This window comes from Centruroides sculpturatus, unplaced genomic scaffold, assembly GCF_000671375.1.
Source record: "Centruroides sculpturatus isolate CEXI.00-Female unplaced genomic scaffold, Cexi_2.0 scaffold708, whole genome shotgun sequence".
NCBI classification, from domain to species: Eukaryota; Metazoa; Arthropoda; class Arachnida; order Scorpiones; family Buthidae; genus Centruroides; species Centruroides sculpturatus.
In genome coordinates, this window is record NW_019385156.1 from 146,033 (window position 1) to 162,496 (window position 16,464).

Below are 16,464 nucleotides of genomic sequence, written 5' to 3' on the forward strand. Positions count from 1 at the left end.
TCTGACTCGGCTGTAACAAAGCAACAGGTTGTGAATCATGTCTGTGCATGAATTAACACTTAGTTGGCTTTAGCAAAGAGCTTTCTGTTACATAAGCCAGCTATGAGATAATTCACAAGATCTTTTTTTTTAAAAAAAAAAAACATTCTATATTATTGATGATTACTATGTACTATAATTAGAGCTTTTAATAATATAATATGATTAAATGAAATTGGTTTTTTACACCAGAATCTTGAAAAATACTATGGGAGTCAACGTGTTAAAATGTATTTTAAAAATTTAATGTAAAAGCCAGCGCAACAATTGGATATTTTTAAAATTTATGCTTTAATTATAAGTAAATTTAATATTTTTTGTTTGTTTTCAATACTATTTTAATCAGGGCTGTGGAGTCGCGTAAAAATCTACTGACTCCGACTCCGACTTTTCCTTACCATCCGACTCCGACCAGGGGCGGACTTGTTACCGAAAGAAACCCAGAAATTCTAATGTCATCACATGACTTCAGAATAAAAGATTCAATAAATAGAGTTCTAATAAAGATAGAGCGTAGAAACTTTTTATTCCAAAGCTAAAAGACTTCTCTAAGTAATATATAAATATGTATTCAATAATTTTTACTTTTCCTTATATATAACAGAGGAAAAGTGTAGTGCTCGCTCAAAAAATGGCCCCTCCCAAATTCTTACCTTTTTGGACTCAGGACACCTTGAAATTTCAAGATATGCAAAAGATTTGAGGTTTTTTCTATGTGTGTGGATGTTAGACTATGTGGAGGGGCATGATTTTGTTCATCCTGTTTGAAGCCTAATAATTTCTGTGGTCAGAGTGGTCAGAATTGGAGTCAGATGGTTTAACACAGGAGTTAGTTATTAAGCGTTAAAGTGGTTGAACTAAATCGTGTCCCTGTATACATTCTAACATCTTAGGCGAGAACATCTTAATGGGTTTTACTGTACTATTATAAAATGGCTAAAAAGCTTACTTTGAGGGTAGAGACGAGTTTTATTTTATTTTTTTTTTTTAATTTTGAATGCTTATAATGAGTAAAATATTCATTAAGAGATATGACCCATGACCACTTTTAGGTCTTCACCCTGTCGACCTTTAATTAAGAACCAAAATTTAATAGTATTAAATAACGCCCCTTTATACGCAATCCACAGTGCCACATTTTGTTTCTTAAACTTTACCCATTCTGAGATATTGTTTAATATCTCAGAACAGAAAATAAAGAAATTAAACAAATTAGACGTTAACATACATGTGTGTGCGAATTTTTCCCCTTTTATTGACTTTTTGAGGGGTTCGAGAGGTCTCCAAACATGTAGATTTGCAAAAAAAAAAAAAACTTGGAGGGTCAAATTTGACATGATTTCAATACTTTTTCGTTTTATATACATAAGTAAAAAGGAGTCGGAGTCAGCAGATTTTTTTATGACTCAGACTTCGGCTAAAACACCAAAACTCCACGACTCTGACTCTGACTCCACAGCCCTGATTTTAATACAGTAGAGCGCCATTTATCTGAAAGCCGGTTAACCAAAAGCGTTCCAGTCGGCAAATTTAAATTTCCGCTAGTGCTGTGGCGCTGCAACCTTTGGCTATGTCTTGGGCTACTCCAATATTTTTTGTTGGTGTGTGTGTTTTAACTGGCAGCACTGGCACTTTTGTGTGGTGTTTTTCTGAGTACTGTGGGTCGTGTTGAATCGAACGTTTTTGATACAGTACTAGATCAACTTCTAAAGTATATATTTTTTGGTTTTTATATTTTTCAATATATTTATTTTGTTTGTACAAAATAAAGAAATAATTTTTAACGCTACAATAGCCATGATTATTATTATAAAAATTTTCATTAGGCTTAACATCAACGAAAATTCAACTCAAAGTGACACGCAATGGATAAAAATTTCAACATGGGATAGGTTAATATATTTTTTCATACATAATCGGTTATCTGAACAACCTCAGTCCCCAATTGATTCAGATAAATGACACTCTACTATAATATCATTAAAAGTAAATTCACAATAATTATATTTCCTATAAAGTTGCTTTGAAAAATCTTAACATTAAAAAAAAACTATAATTTTTTTTTAACATTTAAGATTTGTCAAAGCATGTTTTTTAATTGTTAAATGATTTTGTTTATATCAGTGGCATAGCATAGTGGGGGTGGCAGGGACAGCCCGCCCAGGATGGCACTTTTAGAGGGCAGCAAAATTTCACAATAAATAATAATAATATCTTGTAGAAATTTGAATGATTTCATTTCATATTTTTGTCGCACCTATGATTCGGACATTGAAATGAGCACGGGATTTTTCATTACTTATTCTGTGACGAAACTGAATTTTAGTCTTTAAATTGAGATACCTAAATAAGGGGGTGGCAAAATTTTCCTCCACCCTGGGCAACTGACACCCACGCTACGCCGCTGGTTTATATAAATAAAATATGAAATTATTTAAATCTTTCTTTTTAATATAGTAAAGAATCAACATCATTGTCATTCTCATCGTCATCGTCTTCTTCTTCTTCATCGACTTCATCTAAAGAAAAATGTTCTAATGAAACTTATCCTAGAAATGAAAATAAGACTGATAAAGAATTATCAAAACTAGTGTATGTTATGAGGAATGAAGCAATGCCATTATTTAATCCTTCATCTTTATCAAATAGAGATATAAAAGCCTATTTAGAGAAGAAGAAGGATGATATTCACGTCATACAGAATATTAAAAAAGAAGCATCTAAATCAAAAAATGGAGAACAAAGCCCAGTAAGATGGTTTTCGCAGTCGCCAGAAAGTACAGAAATCACAAGCAAAAAAAGAAAGCAAGTGTCTCACTCTAATGATTCGGCTTATCACGATGACGCTTATCATAAAAATGACAATTTATGTGATGATGGTGAGTCTTCAGATCATAGTTCAAATTCTTCTGAAAACAGTACAAAGAAACCCAGAACTGAAACAAAGAAAGAGAATTTTAAATATGATAAAAGTAAGTCAAGTTCACATGAATATTACGAACATTCGTCCTCTAGACATAATTTTCCTCCAAAGTCTCGTCATTTTCATGAAAAAGAAAAGTCACAGCACTTTCATTCGGCTTATCACGATGACGTTTATCATAAAAATAATGATTTAAGTAATGATGATGAATCTTCAAATCATAGTTCAAATTTGTCAGAAAAGAGTGCAAAGAAATCCAGAACTGAAACAAAGAAAGAGAATTTTAAATACGATAAAAGTAAGTCAGCTTCTCATGAATATTATGAACATTCATCCTTTAGACATAGTTTTCCTCCAAAGTCTCGTCATTTTCATGAAAAAGAAAAGTCACATCATTTTCATTTTTATGAAAAAGAAAGGTCATATGCACATTCTTATGAGAAAGAGAAGTTTTACAAATATAAAAAGTCAAAATCACCACCTCCAGAAGATTATAAACATGATAAATATTTTAAACCTCATTATCATTATAGTAAAAATTTCAGAAATTCTAAACATAAAATACACAAAGAAAATTACTCTAAAGTACCAAGAAAAGACAAAGTCGTGATTAGTAGAGCACCAGATTTAGATGCTTTGAAAAGAATTCAAGAAGCAGCTCAAATGGCAAAAAAGAAGGATTTTAACAAATCAGCTTTTTCAAAATCTTACAGTTTTGATTCTTTGGGGAATAATTCAGAAGAAAAGCACGCTCTAAAAGCTGCCATGGCTGCCGCGCAAAAAATAAACGAGGTACTGCAGGCAGAACCAAGCACGCCCCCAGAAATCAAAGAAGATTCCACAAAAGAATATTTGGTAATGCCAGCTAAACAAAGAGAAACATTACAACAAATGGAAATGTTTCTAGAAAAATTAAAAGCTCAGAAAAAAGCAGAATTAAGTGCTCAAGCTAAAGACTAGACTTTTTGTAACACACGAAAAAGATTTTCAGGTTTATATTAATTAAAGACTGAAATGTTTTATCTACATTGTGAATAACATTGTAAAGACATAAATGAAATTTCATACAGTTTTTTTCAAACTGTATATTTAAAATGTGATAAAAATATTTGCTATTACGTCTATATGTATATAATAATAATAATAAATGTCTTTATTCAAAATAAAAACTATAAAATAAAAATAATTAATTATTTTTATTTTTGTACTTACTCAATGACGATTTTTGTTAATTTCTTATCTGTACTATATTTGTTAAGAAATTATAAATAGTATTTAATTAAATATACAAATATAATCAAATTTTTACAAAACAGCATAATGTAATTTATAAAAGAATGTAGAGATTACTTTACATACAATTTGCACATAAATAAAATCAGTATAATGTAGTGTGTATATTATATTAGTTCTCAAAGTTATCAATCTGCAGATCAATTAAACCAAATTGCTTATGCCCCTTAGGTGATCCTTGATTAATCTATGATTTGGTTTACTTCTTATCCTGTAAATATTACTTTAATGATGGCTCACATGCTAAAATATTCTGTTCATATGGGAACCTAATGTAAGAGTTATGTAATGTGTGAACTCTGACCAAACATAGAATTTCATTTTGGAAAAATGACTAGAACAGTTTGGGGGCCATCTGACACACACACACGTACATACACACACCATAAATATAACATACAAATTTCAATGTTTACTTTAATACCCATAAAATAGAAAACCATTTACTGTACTTTATTTTAATGCCCATATATAAAATGTATTATGGGGAACTACCATGTAATGCAACAAAAAATTGTGATTAGTACTCATACAAAATTCAAATTTTGTCATCCAGAGGTATATACATTTTCTTCTTCAACTTCTTCTTCAAGGTTTAAATTTGCATAACATTGTCTGATAATGTGTCTCTCAGTAACACGATTTCCTATAATATGGAACGTATCTCCTGCATTGTACAGGACTCCACTGTGTTATATTTATAATAATCAAATATTCTTCAAATATCAAGCATGCATAGTCAATTTATGTATAGTTGAATAACATTAGAAAGATATTTATTCAATAAATATATCCAATAAATATTCAATATACATAATATATTTTATTGTAAATTGAACGAATCTGCAAATATTGATTTGAATAACATCAAACACTTTAGATTCTTTACATAAATGTTAATTATCAATTATTATTATACTACTATAATTGGCAAAAGTACAGATTCTTCCAAAAAGAATGGTACTTTTTAATTATAATTAAGTTAATTATTGATAGAACATTTAATGTACTGTACAGTACATTAAAACATTAGAGAACTGTCCAAGTTTCACATTTGCCCATTACAATTTCTCAATATGTACACCATGTTAATGGCATGCATCCAACCGATATTCAAATTCTATGCTCGCTACAACATACCTTTGCCACTCGACCCACAGCAGCCACGATTCTACAACTCCTGCAGATTACTCACATTCCACAATGATTGATTTTCACTTTGCAAACTGCAGAGCACAAAACATCTCTATTGTGGAGTCACCACTTTAAGGTGCTTCATAGTATTAGTAGACAACAAGACATTTGAATGCAGATGGGAGACAAAACTTGGATGGTTACTCTATTGCTGAAAAGTTTTTCTAAAAATAAAGGTTTTATTTTTTTTTTTAAATCAACAATTTTTTGTTTATTATGTAATGCATAACCCTGTCAACGTATGAAATAAATAAATGAAGTCAATAAAATAATTTCTGGTTTAAACTCAATGTCTGCAACTATTTTTAAAGTATGATGAACGAAAAAGGTTTTTTGTCATTGTTGAGAAAGAAAATTAATGAGAAGTTAATATCCAATAAATAAGCAACGAAAGGAATGTTTTAATTCCATACTACCAAAATTTCAGCCAACATATGATATTAATGTAAGTTTTAATTCATATTATATGTTTGAGAACATTGAACATAAATTATACAGGAACAACAGGACCTATTCGAACAATAATGAAATTAAAAGGAAACTATAATACAGAAGTTAGTTATTACTATTTGCAAGGCACACCGGTGCCGATGTTCAGACACTGATAGTTGGTTGCAGGTTTGTGCCAACCAACAGATGACAATGTGGAATTTTCGGATTTCTTTAGTGTGTCTAACGCCCAAATAGGAGCCAGTTTCCCATAGAAAGTCCTCCTGGGAAGCATCCTTCCTTGGTGGATTGCCTCCATGTTGCTTTGCTATATCCCATCAAATGAAATCAAATCAAAGCCATTATTTGCAGATCCTGATTCTATAAATAATGGATTAAAGACTTTCAGAACATATACAATGAATATTCTAAGTTCATCATTATTTAGAATTTTTGAAATGAGTTAAAAAACAAATTAATTTTTTACATTTAGATTTACAAAATTCTTGAATTATTTTTTCTTTTGAATAATTTTACTAATATTTAACAAATAAATATCATACAGAGAGATATCCTTTCTACTCTAAAATATGAAAATAATATATTTAAATATCCTAATAAAATTCATGTATATGAATTAAATGCATTCAAACCAAATATACTGGTGAGAGGAAAATAATCAGGCAAACTATCTAAGCCTAAGGAGCTTACAGTGCCCGTAAAAAAGTAATAAATCATATCACCTTTCGAAATTTCATGATATAAATAAAATAAATGAGATTTTTGTTACATATATGGTACATTCTGTTAAGTCTTGTATATCTAAGGGTTAATTTTGGGAACAATCAGAAGTCTAATGGTTCCAGACCTGAGTTGTATAAGGAGAATGTAGAATAATCAGTAACTTCAGCTTCTGTGCATTTTCCGCTTTCTTACTGTTGCAGTTTTACATTATCATGGTGCAAGAAAAAGACACTTTTTTGGACTTACTCTGCAAATATAGCAAGTTTGTGCTTATAAAATTTCACAATAAGTCACCAAACTTCCTGTTTCTCTCTTCACATGTAACTGTCCAATGTTAAAGTTCATTCACAAATTACTGCTTAATACAGAATAAAGAAAATGAATCTGACTTTAAACTTGACTGTTATACAGCAATGCAACACAACAAACCAAAACTTTGCACAGACTATTTGTGGCTAATGTTGACCATCAAGTTTCTGTCCCTGCACTTCATAGAAATCTGTGGTACACCTTATTTATCAATCAACCCTCATGTTAGGATCCAGCTTATCTCTCATTCATCAGTTGCCTTACAGATTCTCTTGGAAAAAATTCTGAATAAATAAATAATCTACAGGATGTCCAAAAAGTTACTGTGCAATGGAAGAAGTTTAAGTAAAGTTTTATTTACAATATTGCAGTTTCTCTTATAGCAAATGCTGGAAATGTCCCCCAGAGGCTCCAAAAACCAGGGTAGTGAGGTCCAGTGACCTAGCAGACCAGATTCCATGGAAGTTTATGTAGTCAAAAACCAGAACATCTGTCAGCAATTACTAATGCCATCTAATGCAGAACTTACAACTTACAGGTTTTGTATGCAATGCTGTACATATAACTTTAAGGTCATTACAAATTCCTCACTGCACAGTTACTTTTTGAACACCCTGTACAATACTTCTAATTTCAACATCATATTACCATTTTAACAGAAATAAAATGTGTAATTTTATAATATGCAAGCTTACAGTTAAGTGTTTCAAAAAGCATGTATATGCACAATATGCCAATTTTCAAAAATTGAGAATGGAATAGTTAAGTTTTTTAATGTAAATATTAAAAAATATGTATGCATTATGAGCATAAAATTTCACATGTATGGTAATTATAAAGTATTATATATTCTGTAAAAATAAAGATTAACTTTTAAAATGCAAATATTTTAATTTTATATACTCACAATAGCCAAACTGCATGTTGCTCTCCTGGACCTTACTATGGTTTCCATTTATTATAGACTTTTAGCTATATATATATATACATATATATATATATATAACCGTTCTAATAGAGGATATTATATAATATTTCTCTTGCATATTTCTAATAGGTGATATATGCCCCTATTGTGACAAAGTTCAGCCACCCACTATGATAAAAATGATTATTCTTTAAAAATATATTTGGCAACCAAAAAAATAATCAAAATTTCTTCAGATTAATTCATAATTAACATAAAAATTATATTAATAAGGAAAATAAAAGTAATGTTTCATTAGTTTAATATTACATATTGTATACATATTACATATTTTATTTAACAGTTTTAAGTTGAACTTTACAATAATCTTTGATATTTTCACAAATAATCTATTTTAATGAAATAAAAGTATCAAAAATACAGTATACTATAAGCAGAAATGTATATTAAACAGATATTTTCATTGTTATGTAGTTTAATAAATTTTATTTATAAATAGATTATCAATGATTGCAAATATTGATTTGCTTAACATTCTTACATTAAAATATATTTTTCTAATATACTACTTTGATCCCAAGCAAGTGCATCTTTAACTATTCTACTAGATAATGTTATAAATTTTGTGATTATCAACAAAAAAACTAGTTTTAATTCATTGATTTGTGTCTGTCCATTAATTATGTGTACAGTTTAAGAGAAAGGGGTTGCAAAAAGTATGGCATTGTACACAATGGGGTGGAAGTTGGTCCTCATTATTTATGTGGACTTTTTTATAGTATTGGTGACATACAAATTCATTGTAAGCCTACTTATTAGTTGTGTAAAGTATTAGAAAACGCTTGCAGTACTTTTTTTTCATTTATTCATTGTCAAGAGATATGTGAACACATAATTAATGGGGGAGGGTTGCCAAAAGTACATCATTGTATACAACAGGAAAGGAGGGGATTAAAAAAGGCTTAAAAACTATAATTACCAGATGGCCCTTAAAATATTAAAATTGGCAAGATGTATTACTATGAGATTTATAAACTTGAGTTTTAAACAAAAAACTAAAATAAACTGATCAAGTACAAATAGAGTAAATTATAATACCTATGATAATATGAGATAAATTGCTAGGTTAATTAATAATGCATAATCAAAAAAATGATGAACATTGTAGTGTATAAACTAGCAGTGCACCAACTTAAGTGTTACCTTGGACTGCTTCAGATTAAATTTTTAAATGGATTGCAGTATTACAGGTAAAATGCATTTGTATAGACATTTAACAAACATTTGTGTGCAAATCCAACAAAACTATATTAAACTTGAATATCTCATAATTTCTTTTTCTTTTATTGCTCTATGAGCAATTGCCCGAGGTGTATTCCATCATACTTAAATACATTACATGGATTTAATTTAAAATGATGCTAAGAATTTATGACTATTCACCTAGGCCTATTATAACAAAAATATTTTTACCAAAATCAGGTGATTGCCTACATTGAAACATTTAGCAGAGCTCATGGCCTGTGGACCATATATTGTGCATCTAATATACAGATTTGAGTGCTACTATTATTTTATATTGTGGTAACACTATGAGACAGTTATTATCTAAATTTAATTAATTATAATTTGAAAAAGAATAAAATCCAAACAATTAATCTATAAGTTATACATTAATGAATTAATAAATTTTTAAACCAAACAAATTTAAACTATAATTTTAAAACTTTTTAATATCAAAAATTTATAATAATCTTATAATAATTAAGATTATAATAAAAAGGTGGGATTGTTTACAAAAAGAATAATTTTGTGTTAAATATTTATCAGAAATTTTATGAAAAAAATAAATCTGTCATCTAATAAATTTGATAAATCTATGAACAGGATATTTATTATATGAGTAATCAGGAAGCCTGTGATTGAAAGAACATTGCCAAATCTTAAAATGGCAACTGATCTTTTATAAATAGAAAGTTTAAGATTTAGATTATAGAAAAATATATTTTATCCATTACTTATAATTATTATTATTGTATTCTATATACAGTATAATAATTAATTTCATGAAAATGCTTATTCTAATAATACATTATAGATTTAAAAGTTTTATTAAACTACCATATTCTTAGTGCTAAAAATGTAAAAAATATATAATTTATCTAAAAGTTTTTAGATCAAAATTGTTTTTATTAATAACTTAGTCACAGAGATCTTAACAATATCAAGATTGCTTTCAAAGTGATTAGTTGTTTCCAATAAGTCACTTGCATTGCTTTTGTTTTTGTTCATTCAGAACTTAATTACACAATTCTATGCTATCTCAAGACTAGAATTTTTACATTTAAATAGACTAAATGCATCTTGTGTAAATTCTACATCTAAGTAAAATATTATAGTTTAATCACTAAATCAAAATAGAATTTAATAATTTGTAAATATCCTTGTATATTCAAATATTTTATTCTCTTAAATACAGTTAAAACTATATGCTATTCAAATTATATGGGGAAAATAATTCATTCAAATAATAAACTACTATATTTTCTAAATAATAAATATGTTTTTTTTTTTTTTACTTTAATGTTATTATAACTAAGTTTTTAACTTTATTCTGATAGGAATTCTTTTCCTACTTAAATTCTTAGAACATATAACAAGTTGTAAATATATTACTTTTCCTTCCTTGTTATGACAATGCCAACATTCCTTTGACATTGAAACATTAAATAATTACATACTTAAAACTATTCAAGATTTTTTTACTATTTATTTACAGAAACTTTATAGTAAATATTTTTTTTTTATCTTGACATCTTATGAATACATAATATATTTACTTTATCGTCAATGGTCTTAGTGGCAACTTGTATTATACATATCGGTTTAAAAATAGATATTTCAATTTGATTTACAGAGCTTGGCTTGCTGAACTCTGACTGACATAAATAACAGCACCTGCAAAATTCACACCTGCAGCAAGTACAAATACCGGAAACCACCTCCCGTGTGATTGAGTAACTAATTCGGCAGTCAGTGGACCACACAATATACCAGGAATAGTCGCTAGGGTATTCGAAACTGCAAAAGTAATCCCTGCATGATTTGGTGCTACGTCCGCATGATTACTGAGATGTCCGGCTGCATTACAAGCACACAGGCCCATCGATATTGATACAAAAATAACAGCAGCCATTAGACTGTTAACAGTGCAAAAACATAACAGAGAAATTGCTGGACCTATTAGGCCAATGCTAGTCATCAGTCTTCTAACTGATAACACAGTCCACTTTCTGACTATTAAGGAATCTGCAAAGTGGCCAGCCACCACTCCACACAGCGAATTAATGACATACGGCATGGCCGTCAGACTGATCGCTTCTTTATCGGCACCGAGATTACGAGCCAAGTAAGTAGGCAACCATTGCATTATGATGTAGTTAGACCAATTCATGGCAAAATGAGCGATGTAAATAGCCCACAGAGGCCAATGATTGATGAATTCCGTCCACCTCACATTTACGTTAACGACTTTAGGATATACAAGTGGAAGTTCTTGCTCTTCAGAATCGGGTATTTCCGAGTACACTATCATCCACAGAAACACCCAGGCTATACCCATGGATCCAAAGGAATAAAACATCCACGGCCATGGCAGATGAGGGCAGACGAGTGCAGATATCGTCTGTCCTATGGTTCCCGAAGCCACCAGATAACCGAAAGCCCTTGATCTCTCTTCCACCGGCACCGTGTGGGCAAATATGTGAAATATGGTGGGGAGGCCTAAACCTTCGCCCAGACCGAGAACGACTCTGCAAGTTATGAGAAGAGGCAAGGAAGAACCGACGAGGGGAGTTATAACGGTAGACACGGACCACAGAAACACGGCACTGGTCATCACGGCTTTTCCACCAAACTTGGAAGCAGCACTGGCACCGATAATCTGACTGGTGATGTATCCGAAAGCAAAGGCGCTCAATATCCAACCCTGCCAGTGTAGATTCCATTTATAATCGTCAGTCATAGGAATAATAGCAATAGGCATAATAATCCTATCGGCGGCATTGATGAAATTCGCCATCGAACACAAAGCGATGGTCCTGGACGTCTTCACCAACATGACGAAACTTTTTACGTAATCCTAACCGATCCCATTTAATTTCCTACCGACGGCACGACAAAATACGACCACAAAACGATATTCTTCCATAAAAAAACGATCACGTTTCGTGCATTAATTCTTACGAAATCGACGATTTTCTTCCCACAAACAGCTGTTTACGTTGCATCCCACTAACGCGCATGCCCGTAATCTCGAAGCGCGCCCGATAATCTCCAACCCGTGTCGTTTGGGGTTTAGGGTAATATCGGTGTTGACGAAGAATTATGGTAAGTGTGGCTTGCTGCGTTTTTACTTAAAGATAATTAAAGAAATTCCGACACATTTAAAGCGTTTCTTTACGCCTTTAGCACAAGTTAAAGTCATCGCAGAAGGAGAAAGTGAAACAATTCGTCACTTTCACTCGAACTGGAGAGAAGACTGCAATTTACTGTCTTACCAAACACGACTGGAAGTTAGACGTTGCTTCTGATAATTATTTTCAGAATCCAGAATATTATTTTAAAGAACATAAAGCGTCGGTGGATAAGAAAAGACTAGAGCAACTCTATATCAAGTACAGAGGTGAGAATGAATGGAAGTCATCGCCTAATACCTCGACAGTTATCTATAAATTCACACCTAATCGACAATTATTGCGGTTATTTAACTCAAATTCTCTATTTTCATTCGTTTTAACGACGTGTTTACGCGTATACAGCATGTATTGTGCGATGTATTGTGTTTGTGTGTGTTACACACAATACGTCACAATACCTCGAAATTTACATTGATTAATTACGCTTTATACATTACACTCGCTATAATTATTATTATTAATCTAAATGATTTATTTATTTATTTGCTTTGTTTGAATTGGTTTTTAATGTATTGAAATTGTGTTATATCAAAGGTGTATTTTTGTTGAAGATTTCGAAATTACTGGCATGCTGTAAATATTTTCGGTTAAATAAATATTATTCGTGTTTTAATCTTTAGTAAAAGAAGGGAGGACTTTAAATATTTGCATTATTTTACTTAATCAATAAATGTTCCAGGTGTTAATAGTTGTAAGCTTTTTTTTCTTTTTTCTGTAGGAGTTCCAACTTTTTTTTTGTAATTTTTATTGGAAAATTTGTTGAAATTTTTATTTTTTTGATGAAAATTCAGTTTTATTCAGAAATTTTCCTTTTATAATATTAATGATTTAGTTATTATTTGATTTTATTGAGTTTGTTTGAATATAATAAACTTTTTAAATAGACTTATTATGCTTTATTATAATCGTATATTTAATGATTTGCAATTGCAATTGCGATTTCATTAAATATACGATACGGGTTTTAATTTTTATGATGTCGGGAGTGTTATTGCTCGTCGTGAATGAAAATTAATTAATATTTTAAAATGTATTGAAGTTAAAAAAATAGTAAAATTATGCAATTGTAGATTACATAGAAAAACTTATTGCATTACTTGATTCATTGTATTAAAATTGAATCTTTCAGTATGGAAGAAAGACACAAATTCATAATAATAATTCTTTATTTATTCAGTTACTGTATTTCTAGTCATAAATAAAAGTTATTCACAAATAATTACTGAAAAATTATTAAGAAGTTACTTTAAGTTACAAGAAATATGTTAGAAATTACTTTTAGAATTATTGCAAATATCTATGTAATGCAAAGAAAAGGATATTTCAAAGGCAGCAAGAAATGCTCCAGATTTTACAATTATTATTTTTTAAACAAATCTGACTGTCTTTATTTAAATTAATGAAAAATTTATTTTCATTTAACAGTCAAAGAGTTTAAGTATATTTATATGTATTTGGCTAATAAATATGTATTTATTCTGATAATGCTATATTGCAGTTCATTCTCGAGTAATGTCAGATTTATATTGTAGGAATTTTATTATTTGAGTCATATTTTCATCAAATATATTTGATTAATGATAAACAGTTGTATAACTGATAATGGAAGAAAGATAATTGTTTATATATGTCATATTAGATTTGACTGACTAAAGATAACGTAAATAATTTGCAAACTATATTAAAGTTTAGATTATATAGTATAGTGCTATATATAAATTAATCAGTCTTTGAAATAGTCCAAGTCTTCTTGATTATTTATATGCATGTTTTTAATCAATAGATTGATTTTGTGTGAAGTATTCATTATTTTCTGATCTTTAAGATATTTTTTATGATAAACTAAACAATTATTACAGAATTATAACCATGTTTTGCTATCCAAACCTAATTCATTCCTAAAAACAGTTAATGTTGAAATTTGGAAATTTTGAAGTTTTTCCTTTAATTTTTATGGAAAACTTTTAACTCATTTCTGGTTGATTTCAATAATCCATATCAATTTCCCCAAATGGCCTTAAAACACTGCAGAAAACCAATGTATTTTGTATCATTCCATGATTTTAGCATGTCATTAAATATTACAAACTCCACTTAACTTAGTGACAAACTAAATGAAATTGTTAATGGATATGTTTATAAGCAGTAATGCAACAAATAAGTTATATTATCTGTGTTCAGAATAGTATGTAGTCTACTACATATTAAGAAAATGCAGTTCATAATGAAAATGTTCTGTTTTTAAACAGTAATATTTTAATATAAAATGTACAGTACCATTACTACAACAACAACAGCGAAAATAAACAAGCCAGATAGGGAATTATATATAATGAAGTATTGAGAATAAACTCAAAAGATTACTGATTTTTACAAAAATTTCGGTATAAACTACACAACTATGGTGGATCAAGGACACAGAACTACTAAAACAAATGAAAATAGATGGGAGGAGTAAGTCACTTACTACTTTCCACTTTTATTAGTGCAAATTTATGTGTTTTAATTTGTATAAAATAATAAATTTGTTATACCCAGATTATAATATTTAGATTTGCTCAAGATGATGACTAAAATTAAAATGTTGATTTACGTTTTAGTAAATCAAAATTTAAATACAGTATTTTGATTTTGATGCTGTAGTTGAATATTTTTCAGAATAATGTGAAGCTTCTAAATTTCTAACAATATGTTTTCTTATAAAATACTCACTCAAATAAAAATAGATTCATATTTTTATAATGGATTGATATATTTGTGTACATTGATATAATCTATGATGTTAGCATGACAGAAAACATATTTCCCCCTTGAAAACTTCATTTGATAAAATATAAATATATATTGATGTTGTCGAAACCGTGTTGTATTTGCTTATTGTGTACACACATACACTTTTATTCATTCCTTATCATATAAAGTCTAAATCTTATTCTATCATATAAATTCAAATAAAATATTTCATATTTTTATTTGAATTTATATGATAAACTCTATCATTATTGCTGATCCAATGAAATATATTGATTATTTAATAGTATGTTCTGTTGAAAAGTTTGATTCCAAGAAGAGTTCTTGTAATACTGTATGAATAAAATCAAAGTTAAAAAACTGTTTTCACTATTAAATAAAAAAAATATTCTGGATTAAAAAATTGTGATTCTATTTGATAGTAATAGATTCTTTATTATTTAATATACTAGGTGATTTCAATTAAAGTATCTCTAGGAAAGTTCAGGACATCAATATTTTTTTTAATTATGTAAAAAACTTAATGTAATGTTTGTATTTGAATGTTCTATTTTGGAAAGGACAGTACATTTTTTGATTTGTGTAATAAACCTGAGGCAGTTCCTAAAAAGTGGCTGAAAACATTTTATTTTATTAAATTGTTGCTGGAAAAACTACAAAAGTTGTGTTGTTATTTACTGTAAGCTTTTTCAGCTTTGGGAGTTATAATTTAAAGTATCTCTATTTAGGGTGCTTTTTAGCTTCAGTGAATGGGCAGAAGGGCACCAACATTTGTACATATATACTATTCAAGGTATGGGGAGAAGGATTATGTGGAAAAAATTTAGTTCCAAAATATGCTGTTGGGGAATATTTTGCTGTACAATATTAAAACACCATGAGAGAAAAGCAGAATTACAGAGCTATATAGCATGTGGAGATACAGTAATGGAATGGATTGTTGGACCTAATGGATATCTCCTGAAAAGGTCTAAGGATGAAATTGATGTGAAACCAAACTAGACAGTGATTTTTAGCAAGTGTAGAGAAATTTGGTGGGTAACATCTTGGATTTCTGAAGCCCATATTTGTTAGTTTTGAATGTTGAGACTGTTTACTGTCCCATTTAGATAAAAATTGGCTTTGTTTCTCTAAGTTGTTCCACAGGAAGGTAACATTCACTTTTATTCTGGCTAAAAACATTAGTGAATTGCATTCTATTTTTAGGACTATCTTGAAACAATTGATGGTGATAACTAATTTTGTAAGAGTAATAGTAGATCACTTTTTTAAAGTAGAATATGGAACATCCAACTGCTATGCTACTCCAGCTGCATCATTCACAGATGGAGGCCACGATAGCAGTAGTAACTTCCTCTGTTATTTGAGGTATGAGA

At 29.4% G+C, this 16,464-nt stretch overlaps 3 protein-coding genes across 3 annotated transcripts in view; 2 read left to right on the forward strand and 1 right to left on the reverse strand.

Annotated features, from left to right (window-relative positions):
• Nucleotides 1–4,069, forward strand: part of LOC111635554 (tetratricopeptide repeat protein 14-like) — a 72,059-nt gene extending 67,990 nt beyond the window's left edge. The window contains exon 15 of the mRNA XM_023380545.1: nt 2,497–4,069. Within this exon, the coding sequence (XP_023236313.1) occupies nt 2,497–3,922 (1,426 nt within the window). The 3' untranslated portion in view covers nt 3,923–4,069. The remainder of the gene's footprint in view (nt 1–2,496) is intronic.
• A 5,904-nt stretch (nt 4,070–9,973) lies between these two features.
• Nucleotides 9,974–12,154, reverse strand: LOC111635548 (sodium-dependent phosphate transport protein 1, chloroplastic-like). The gene has a single exon (XM_023380537.1). It carries the CDS (start codon nt 11,977–11,979, stop codon nt 10,771–10,773), a length of 1,209 nt encoding a protein of 402 aa, XP_023236305.1. The 5' UTR covers nt 11,980–12,154; the 3' UTR covers nt 9,974–10,770.
• An 18-nt stretch (nt 12,155–12,172) lies between these two features.
• Nucleotides 12,173–16,464, forward strand: part of LOC111635555 (DCN1-like protein 1) — a 34,600-nt gene continuing 30,308 nt past the window's right edge. The window contains exons 1-2 of the mRNA XM_023380546.1: nt 12,173–12,248; nt 12,330–12,543. Of these exons, the coding sequence (XP_023236314.1) occupies nt 12,246–12,248; nt 12,330–12,543 (217 nt within the window). The 5' untranslated portion in view covers nt 12,173–12,245. The remainder of the gene's footprint in view (nt 12,249–12,329; nt 12,544–16,464) is intronic.

Bases quoted from the DNA above. Each gene is read 5' to 3' on its own strand.
- LOC111635548 (XM_023380537.1), bottom strand. From the start codon at position 11,979: ATGTTGGTGAAGACGTCCAGGACCATCGCTTTGTGTTCGATGGCGAAT.